The 10178-nt window shown below is 40.6% G+C and overlaps 1 protein-coding gene across 4 annotated transcripts in view; it reads left to right on the plus strand.

Moving 5' to 3' along the window:
• PDE7B (phosphodiesterase 7B) overlaps positions 1-10022 on the plus strand; it is a 168893-nt gene extending 158871 nt beyond the window's left edge. For all 4 annotated transcript variants that reach the window (XM_053973205.1, XM_053973207.1, XM_053973206.1 and 1 more), the window contains 3 exons: positions 586-682; positions 4584-4664; positions 5197-10022. In XM_053973205.1, coding sequence (XP_053829180.1) covers positions 586-682; positions 4584-4664; positions 5197-5414 — 396 coding nt within the window. In that variant the 3' untranslated portion in view covers positions 5415-10022. The remainder of the gene's footprint in view (positions 1-585; positions 683-4583; positions 4665-5196) is intronic.
• The last annotated feature ends 156 nt before the right edge of the window (positions 10023-10178 follow it).

Below are 10178 nucleotides of genomic sequence, written 5' to 3' on the forward strand. Positions count from 1 at the left end.
TACTCGGTTTAAAAAACCTTTTTCCCCTGTACTCATTCTCCTACAAAGCACTTAAAAGTACTAGTTAACTAAGTGAAACCAGGCCAGGGGCAGTGTGGAGAGCCCTGTGCTTAGCTTTGTAAACAAAAATATGCAGACATTAAGATGAAGTGTAATTGAAGTGAAATGCAAGGTCACTCACTGAGACCGCAGAGAAATCATGCCCAAATACACCAGCTTGGCTCTTCCCTTCCTTGTCATCAGCCATGGATGCTGAGCCAAGCAGTCAGCAGGAGCCAGCCTGAGGCTTTTGTTGGCTTATTTCTTCCAAGGAATATCCAAAACACTTTGCAGCCTTGGAATTTGGTCCTGCTCTTGTTCTCACTACCGTAAAGTGGAGGGCTGAATGAAAGTTTTGTTTGCAGCTTAAATAAATGCTCTTTCCTCAAAGGGCGCATTTGGGTGAGGCTGAGTCTCTGAAAGGTAATCTTAACCCTTCCCGGCATCGCTGGTGGGGCCTGGGAGTTCCCTGACTGCAGATTTACTGCTGAAGCACTGCTAAACAGTACCTTCCTTTCTCACTACTACTTTTCTTCTTGTTTTCAGATTGCACTCAAGTGTGCTGACATTTGCAACCCTTGCCGGGTCTGGGATCTGAGCAAGCAGTGGAGTGACCGGGTCTGCGAAGAGTTTTACCGGCAAGGTCAGCCCTTTCAACTCACAGCAGCCCCCTTTCACCTCAGCTTTCCATGGTTTCTGTGTGACAAGCCAGAGGTAGCACTGAAATGTCCCTTGAGAATGAACTCTTCAGAGATGCGCTGCCTCACTGGAAAAGTGGGAAGGGGTAGAAGAGCAACAAATGTTTCTCTGCTCCTGTACCAGCATCAGAAAGGAGGAGGGGTTTTGCTGTGCCTCAGCAATTGAGTTCAGCTGAAAAGCTCATGGCTGGGTTCTTCTCTGAGACCCTCCAGTCACCATGAGCGTTTCTGAGCTGGAATGGTGTAGGCGCCACACTGCCCCAAAATCCTAGCACTGTTTTTTCTTGCTTTTCATGCTCCCACTACAACTCTGATGGAAGCCTTACTCTCACTGTTTCCCAAATATGACACATTCTTCTGCCTGCAAATGCAGAAAAAGGGTTCAAACACGCTTCCCAGCATGCTGTTGAAAGGGCCAAAGCAGGCAAGCCAAACCTCAGCTAGAACCTACTGCAAATGTTTTCAGACCTCTGCAGAGAGCACAGTCACGCAGGGGTTTTTTTTGAAACACAGTAATTACACCATTTGGCTCTATCTGCATAGGCAAGGTCATGCTGTGCTACAATACAGGGTGCAGCAGAGTTTAATCGCTGCTAAATTCTTTGTTCAGAGCATCCTGCGAGTTGCAGGCAAGTGGAAGAGCACACAATGAAGTTCTTAGTTCATTTAACATTCTGCACTACAAAATAAGCCACATCTGAGCTGGTACCTGGTACAGTTAGTCTGTAACAAGGGCAAACCAGTCAGTGAGTTAATTTTCAGCCCATGTCAGTTTAAGCTGGTGAAATGTCTTTGATTCCTTTGAAGCAACATAAGCAACTTGCCCAATGCAGGTTTAGTTAGTCAGATGTGTATAAGGCATAATCAGCAGGCAGCTCAAGAGGTGCAATACCTCCCCTTTAGTGTATTGGGGGACCATGCTGAGAAAGACAGCTCAACTCTTACAAACGTAAGCTTTTTCCACTGCCCTCAAGATTTGTTCATCTACCATCTAAAACATACCTCTGAAATGAGATACCAGAGTACATGAGACCAGTTAGAAGCATCACAGGGAGGAAAGGAGCATTTTGTGTGGGACAATTATACAAAAGCTGTGGTCTGATTATCACTAGTGGCTGTATAATCCTGTTCAGTGGTACAATACCCCCAGTATTAAATAGCATGCATTTAGATACCATTATCACTTTAAAGTGTTTTTGTAGACCTCTCTGCCCCCTTACACACAATGATGGGGCTTGAAGGTACTTTTCGGCACAAAGTTTAACATTTGGAATCCATAAGGTCTCATGTTTTGATTCTTAACTATAGATGAGACAGATAATACCACAATTAGTGCTTTGTTTAATCTTCCTTCTGGAACAAAGTTTTAACAGTTTTTTAATAGAACATTTCTAAGGCCATTTTAATAGAGACTCAGATCCTGATCTTCCAGTGTTCTGGTGCATCTACACTAAATCTTAGTAAATAAAAAATACAATCCAGGTACATTTCAGGGAGCATTTGACACCTACAGCAGCTCCTAAAAAAACCTTTCCTAGAAAAATACTCTAATTTATTTTCAGATCTTTTAAAAGTCAGCACAGCTAGGAACACAGGGTAAGTAATAAAACTTGATTTGTGTACATGAAACTGGAAGTAGTAAGAAAAAGCTTTCGAGAAAATGGCCGATGTTGAAGCAGCATTAATTACCAGTTTTTCTGATAGGGTTTTAAAATTGCTTGGAAGGTATTCCCTAGCATAAAAGTTCTCAGGAACTAATTCATGCAGTTCCTTTTACAGTAACTTGAAACAAAAAAAAAATTGACCGTCATTTGAAGTACTTACCATGCAAAAGCAAATCTTATCAAATCTTTGTCAATTACTTAATTGACTTCTAAAAGACAAGAAGATGTGGATATACTTTGAGCCAGACAGGTCAACCATTTTCTACCCAGAACACCTACAGAGGGGATATTACTGGAGTTAGAAACTTTCTTTTATTTTAGTCAGTTTTGGAGGGGTAGATGAGAAGACGACAAATTGCACATTTGGAAACATAAGAAGCTGTTATTGTGTCTCAGTTTTGCTAAATTGTTCCTTTTGGTTGTTCATGAAGCTAAAAATGTTATCCTGATACTTTCTAAGTACCCAATTAGAACTGAAAATACTCTGTTCACATTTAAGAAGTGATTCCATGCTGCAAAGGGAAGAAAGCAAGGCTTAGAAATGCACAGTGTTTTATATGGGGCTATAGAACCTGAGTAGCACAATAGCAAAAACTGTTCATGGGGAGAAAAGAGCTTTTAAACAAAAACAGTGGATTTAAAGCAAAATGTTTCTTTATGGGTTGAATACAGTGTTTTGTCTAAACTAGCGTGTCTTCTTACAGTAAAGTTTTTCCTAACCAGCCCTCACTACATCCTTATTACTAAATCAGATGGACAAAATATTATTGTGTGAGGGGAAGTGGCACATCTTAGCTTGCACACAGTTAACTCTCTCTTCCCTTCCATACTGTAAACAGGAAAGGTCCTGTACCTCTTGCAGTAACCAGGGTTGTACACTGGCAGAGAAGGCTAACAATCACAAAGGATGAATGTGTTGCACTCACAGACAGAGAGTGTTTTAAGAAAACCCCTACACCCAAAACTTAACTCAGAGCAATCTTTGCATGAAGTAATTGCAGGCATGGGGAACGCAGTCTCTCCAGCAGAAAAAGTAACTGCTGTCTTGCATGGCAGTGAGCAAATTACACACTCTGAGATGTTTTTTCTGCTGAATTCTTAAATCCAGCATGGTTGTTGCTATTGATTACTTTCAGCTCCATAAAGAAACATCTCCTACCATTACTATGTACAGAAACCTGTCCTGTGTGACTATTTCTGCAGGAATAATTTCTGCTGACTGTTCATAAGCATCTTCTCAGTGCCAAATCTGGTCAATTCTGCATCAGGAGCAATCTGAGGTGGCATCTGGAGTGAACAGATCCGCCAGCGAGGTTTTTCTTCCAACAATTTGAAACAGTCCCCAGGGCTGGTCACAGCAGGAGCTGCCTGCAGGAATCTTCAGGGCAGTCTTGGATTTGGAACTAGAGACCTCCTGGTCCAGTTAGTCAAATACTCTGCTATGAAGGTGGCTAGGAGTTCAGCCAACTACTTTGCTGTCTCGAGTCAGTCCTGTACAGATGCCTCTCTGGGGACTTCCTGGATGACCCGGGAAATAAATATGCTCAGTGCAGCAGCAAAGGCATAGCTTGATACCCAGCTACTGCACAGTAATAAAGACAGACTTTTAATTTCATCCTTTTTCCACATTTATAACTTGAGCTCCATAGCTCTTAACACTTGAAACATTGCTGGAGTCCATGCTTTGGTCCTTACTAGTTTGTTAGTCCAGCCACAGCTGTGGGCTGCCAGGCTCCAACACTCTTCCCTTTATGAGCCACTTCCAGAAGAACACACTAGCAATTTCCACTACAGTACTACTGTAAATCTAAAATTGATATGCTGCAGTTTTCTGGTAGGAAGTGATCTGAACAATGAGTAAACGAACTAGAATGTCTTAAAAACCTTTCACATAAGAGAGTCTGTTTTAAAAATTAAGGTCCTCAGAACACTTACGTGCTCAGATTTAATGTTCATCTAAAAGTTATCTTTTCTTAGATTTTTCTTTGTATGGATAATTGGTTTATCTGATACCTAAAAAGAAGAAGTCCAGAAAACGAAGGTATTTAGACATTTACCGTGGTCATCATTGGTAGAAGATTCCAGTTCCTCCCACAGTTGCAGACCCTGTAAGAGTGTGGCACAGGTATGGAGAAGAGGTAAAAGTGGCAGAAAAATATTTTTTTCCCTTTTTTTTTTGCAGGTGATCTGGAACAAAAATTTGAACTGGAAATAAGCCCCCTTTGTAATCAGCAAAAGGATACAGTACCAAGCATCCAGATTGGTAAGTATTAGTTTCATTCTCTTCATGTTTATCTCACTATGGCAGAAGCTGTAAGAGAAACTTTTAGTCACCACATGCCCCACTCCAATCCAGTTGTTTTAATAATAAGAGCTGCAGATACCATAAGAGTTAAAAAATATGTTCTAAATTAAAATGTCTGAAAAGAAATCTATCTAAGCCAAATGTTCAACAGAAAGACAAAGGAGTCTTTGCATAGGGGGAAAATACCCATGGGAAAAATTTGCAGCCAGTGTTGAACACTGGTTACTTTCTTGTCTGAAATCTCCTCAAAGAGTTGTTGACAGTCACAGAGTTTACTGTGACACACAAAGATAAAGCCATATCTTGTCATCTATGCTGGTCAAAAGCTCTGCATTTCAAAAGGAATTGAGGTCTGTTAGAGAGTTTGTTGTTATTTCTCATCAGGGCTTTTGCCACTTACCTTGCTCTGTGCTTTTGAGGCAGTCAATGGGGCAGTGCACTTGTGGAATTAACTTGTTGCTCACCAGCTGTCCCTTGTGTGTTTCTCCAGGATTCATGACGTACATCGTTGAGCCACTCTTTGAGAGGTGGGCCCAGTTTACAGGCAACACTCCCCTATCTGAAAACATGCTAAACCATCTCAGGAGGAACAAGGCCAAGTGGAGAAGTTTGCTGCATAAGCAACACAGCAGTAGTAGGAGCAATGACCACTCAGGCCAAGTGACTGGCAGCCAGGAACAGACTTTAAATGAAGAAGAGACTCCTTAGTGGCAGCTTTGCACTTTTCCTTTTAGCACTGCTATCTCCGTCTTGGTCACAGCAGCAAAAAAGGTCCCAGGGAGCAGGAGCCTGGTTGTCAACATCATGCAAAGACAAGAAATGGCAAAGCTCTAAGGGTCCTCATGAACACGCCCATGGTTCTGCTGGGTTTCTTTTTGATCTTCACGTTCTTCTCCCCTCTCTCCATTCTGCGCATGCCTGATGCTATTTAGTCACTCCTGATCCCAAACTGCCCCAATGCGGAGTCCCAGTCAGCAGCCAGGAAGCCAGGCCAGTTCCAGCTGCCATGAAGCAGGGAAGATTGCTGAGAGAACAGGGGACACAGAGAGGCACTCTTGGTGATCTTTTCATTTACCACAGGTCATACTGGGACATATGCCCAGAGCACCACACCCTTTCTAGGCTGGCAGCTGGGCTGCACATTAAACCACCAGCATCTCCAGCATCCAGAGGACATGGACCGAGCGGGATGGTGCTCGCAGAGGGCAGAGAGTCGGGTTGTTTTAGTAGTTAAAAACCTTTTTAACTTTTGTATTCTGTGCACTAAACAAAAGATCTATAAACCTTGGACTGAAGTTACTCTCCGTATACACACCTCCAGTGTAACAAGGCTTGTTTTGGTAATCATTTTTATGCCACTTTGGATAAAAGACAGGCATCTTCTCATTGCAAGGAACAGTATTCCCTCGCAGCCGAAAGGGAAGATGTAGTACAGCCTAAACCTTTGAAACACAAACAGATCTATCTTTTGAGTACTGTTTCAAGTTACCTGTTTATATTCATATGTGTACATTTTCTGTAAATAGAAAGCGCTACTGATTCCCATGCCAAAATACTGGAGTACTGTGGGATGATTGCTACCTGTAAAAACATTGGCACTGTGAACAGAATACTGTTAGTTTTAATACAAGAGAAAGCATTTGTAAATATGGTATAGAGTTTATTAATATACACCATTGTTTGTGGATAAAAGCCTTAACTTCTAGCATCCTTCATCTTCTGATAGCTGCCAAAATCATATAATTACAAGATACGATTCTGAACTGCCTTTCCACTATCTGAGGTATATCAAAGGTCATTAAGGAATGAAGTCTGGCAGGATAACTTCTTGAAAACTTCAAACACATTCCATATGGGTCCATGTTGTTAATCCATGGCACCTTGCACATTCGGTCTAGGCAAATGTTTCACCGAGCCTCAAGTTTAAAGTTCAAAAAACCCCCCAGGCCCCACGGCAACATCACATGATTTGACAGTTCTGCATGATTACCATTTATTCAAATGTGTGAATTTTTACTAAATAGCTTAGTCATCTACAAAGCACAGCATTAGTTCTGGAGTTCAGTTGTTTTCTTGAGAGATGTTGCAGTGTAGCTGATTTTTTCCCCATATTCCCTCCTTAGATAGTCAGCATCAAAATGCATTTGTATTTTTCTTTTAATTAAAAGAATACTTCAACTGACTTTTAGATTAGTCTCACTCAATGAAGGAAGAAAATGTATTGTAGTCAGACTACTAAAAATCCTCTTAGCTATCATAGTGGCTGAAGAATTTTCTATGATCTCATGTTTGTGAAAGATACTTGGCCTTAACTATGCCGTAAACAACCTCAGTTCAGAAAGTCTTTATTAAACTTTACTTAAGCTTCCACCATTTCAGTGAGATTGTATTCTCAGACACTACTGCGTTGCACCAAAGGGATTGTCCCCTGCTCTTCTGCCCCCAGAAAGAATAACTACATTCAGGTGAAGTACGGTGTTGTTATGAACCCCCTATACATCAGATCTGTACAGCTGCTTTCCAAAAGAATGAGCAGGTATGGCCAGGTAGTCACATTTGGATAGTCACATTGAGATGTGAAGACATTGAAGAGGCCAACAAAGAAAGAGCTTTTTAAGTTGTTTTTTGAGAAATATGAGAAAGATGTTTACTCACAGAAGTGCAAGGGAAAATATAAAACATTTTTCTCAATTACAGGGATTATTGGCTTGATGAAAGTTCATGCTCATAAGGTGACTAATGTGTTTAGAGGAAAATAAAAAGCATGAGTTTTGTGAAGGATGATTTACTCCTTCTTTGTATGTATCTTCAGAGAAAAGAGGCTGAAACTCGGTGAAGTAAAAAGGGGCAGTGAGCACACAAAGCACTTCAGCAATGTTCTTCTGCCTCTCCACTGCTATGTAAGGTACAACCAGACCTCCTCCTAATTTAAATGAGATTCATATAGTAGAAGGACCACAGCAAGCAAAGGGCACTCAGGAAGAGTTGTAGTAGAATTGTTTCTAACTACAGGACGTAAATGTCTTCTTAAGCACATGAAGGTGGTGCGGGTGGAAGCACCACCACTTTGCAGCTTTTTAGATGTACCTTTCCTTCTGACAGATGTAGGACAATTATTAGGACATTATGTGAGCAATGTAATGTGCTGCTTAGAAGCACTTAAGTCCATACAAAAGAATGTAATTTTCCATATTTTATCTTTTTACTAAGAAATTGAAGCCCTTTGCCATCTAGCTCAAAGAATTTTTTTAAATGTTCTGAAATTTAGTTAAACCCAGCATCTAGCAACATAAAAAGCTCTTGACAGAAACATTGCCGAGCTGTTTCTGTAGAGCTTCCAGAAAATAGGTCCAACAGGAAAGCTTAGGTACAAATGAAATTTTGTTACAGCCACATTAAACCCAAGCCCTTTTCTACAAGTGGAACCTACAGGTTCCATTACAAGTTTGCTCTTACCATGTTAAAACTTTCCAACTTTAAAAAGCTTTTCTGAAAATTACTAGGCTGTGGGGGATTTTGGTGCACTGAACATACCGGTTAGATTTCAATCACCTTATCTAATGAAATAGCGCTTGAAAGAGGTTCAGGGTGGCCCCAGCAACACTTCTGTACTTGTGAGCCAAACCCATTACACAGGTTTGGGCCTGGGCCAGTTTGCCTCAGGTGCTCCAGACAGAAGTGCTCAGAAAGGGTAGGCTCTGGCAGCAGATGCCTGGCAGCCAGATTCCCTGGGGTCTAATGCAAAATGCAGCCATCTGATTTCCCGTAGAAACCCTAGCTGGTACCAGCCAACCCAACAGCACAGCCAGTGCTTAGCACATGCAGTTGTAATATGTGTGGTATTCTCTGATTTGGAGGGCATTTCTGCACTGGGTTTCTCCCCAGTGTGCCAACAGGCTGCTGATGCACAGAATAAAAAAGCTATGCAGATAACACAGATTTTGGTGGTGTCAGCCCTATCAGCCACTTTACAGAAGGCCCTTGTAAATTATTTTTCCTTCCCACTGGGCCAGTGCAGCTGAAAGATTTTGAAGTTTTCAAACTGAGTTAAGGTTTTCATATATAGAAAGAGGAAAAAAGCTGTTGAAAGCAGGATGTTAAAATGTTTTTATGCCCCACAAATGAGATTAAAATCTAGCTCCTCTAAATGAAGATTTAATACCATTTAAGAGGCAAAATTCTGTATAACTAACAATAGTAAGTGATAATAAGTGAAAATATTAGGCTGGTTAAAATAATTAAGTAAAGATTTTACATACCTTTGTGTTTTAAGTGTCAGTGGTTCAGCCACCAGTCAAATGAGGAATAAAAGGACTATTGACAACATGTACCTTTGAAATACAAGGAACAAAGACAGGAGTAGCTAAGATTAAGTAGAGTCTATGGAGGAAAAAGAAGAAAAACCAAACACATGATCTGCAGTCGTGTCTAACCTAATCTACAACACAGGTCAATTAGCTTTGTATAAACTTGGTTTTCATGAAAAAAACCAAAACCTCCCCAATGGTTAATGAGAAAGCTGTAAATGAGATAAGGCTGTTGTTACACTGCATAGTGATCTCACCAGCTTTTGCAATCCAGGGTTTAAATTTCTGTTAAAAGTTTTCATCAAATTAGACAGAGAAGGCACACTTAGCCCTTCCAAATGAATTCTCAGAAAGGAAAAACTCAAGTAGTCACCTTTTTATTTTCGGGTACCAGCCAGAAATTATTGCTTTATATTTTATGTCACTCATCTGAGTTGTCCATAAAGTATGCCCATTCCCCTCCTGATGCTACCATGAGCCCCATGGACAAAAATCAATAATTAAATTGGAATGAAAACCCTGCAAATCCAAAAAAGCCACCCAAAAACACAAGGCAAGCTTCATGCCATGAATATGTATTCAAATTACTTTGATTGGTGCAAACTGTTGCTCTTTGTTTCTATAATCCATCCTATATTTTAGGTACATAAACTTTTAAGTGCAGACCATAAGCTTGACTTGGATGTAAAATATATTCTGCTTATCTTTGAATTCAAGATTGTATATGTCATGTTTATTGTAAAGCATTTTATATATACATAGTCACATATCTTATACAACTCTATGGGCCAAACACTGGTCCCCCCAACTTCACTGGGACCAAGAATCAGCCCCCATATGTGCGTATATATGCCATATGCATCATTCTGAAAGGAAGCACTAGATTGTGTGAAAATGCTGTGACTGCTATGCAGTGATGCCAAGAGACTTAACTGTATCTTTTTTAACATACTGCTGTAAGTATTCATCATGTCAAAGAATGACAGCTAATAAAAAAAAAAAATGTGAAGTGTTCCAAGTTCTTTGGTGAAGCCAGTTGATTGAAGGATCTCCTTTGTTTGCAGAAGACATTCTGGTTTGACAAGGCAGCAAAAATCCCACTGCATCCAATCTCTCACTGCCTCTCCTTTCTACCAACAGAATAATCACTTTCCTAGTGTGCTGT

This window comes from Vidua macroura, chromosome 3 (genome assembly GCF_024509145.1).
Source record: "Vidua macroura isolate BioBank_ID:100142 chromosome 3, ASM2450914v1, whole genome shotgun sequence".
Lineage (NCBI taxonomy): Eukaryota > Metazoa > Chordata > Aves > Passeriformes > Viduidae > Vidua > Vidua macroura.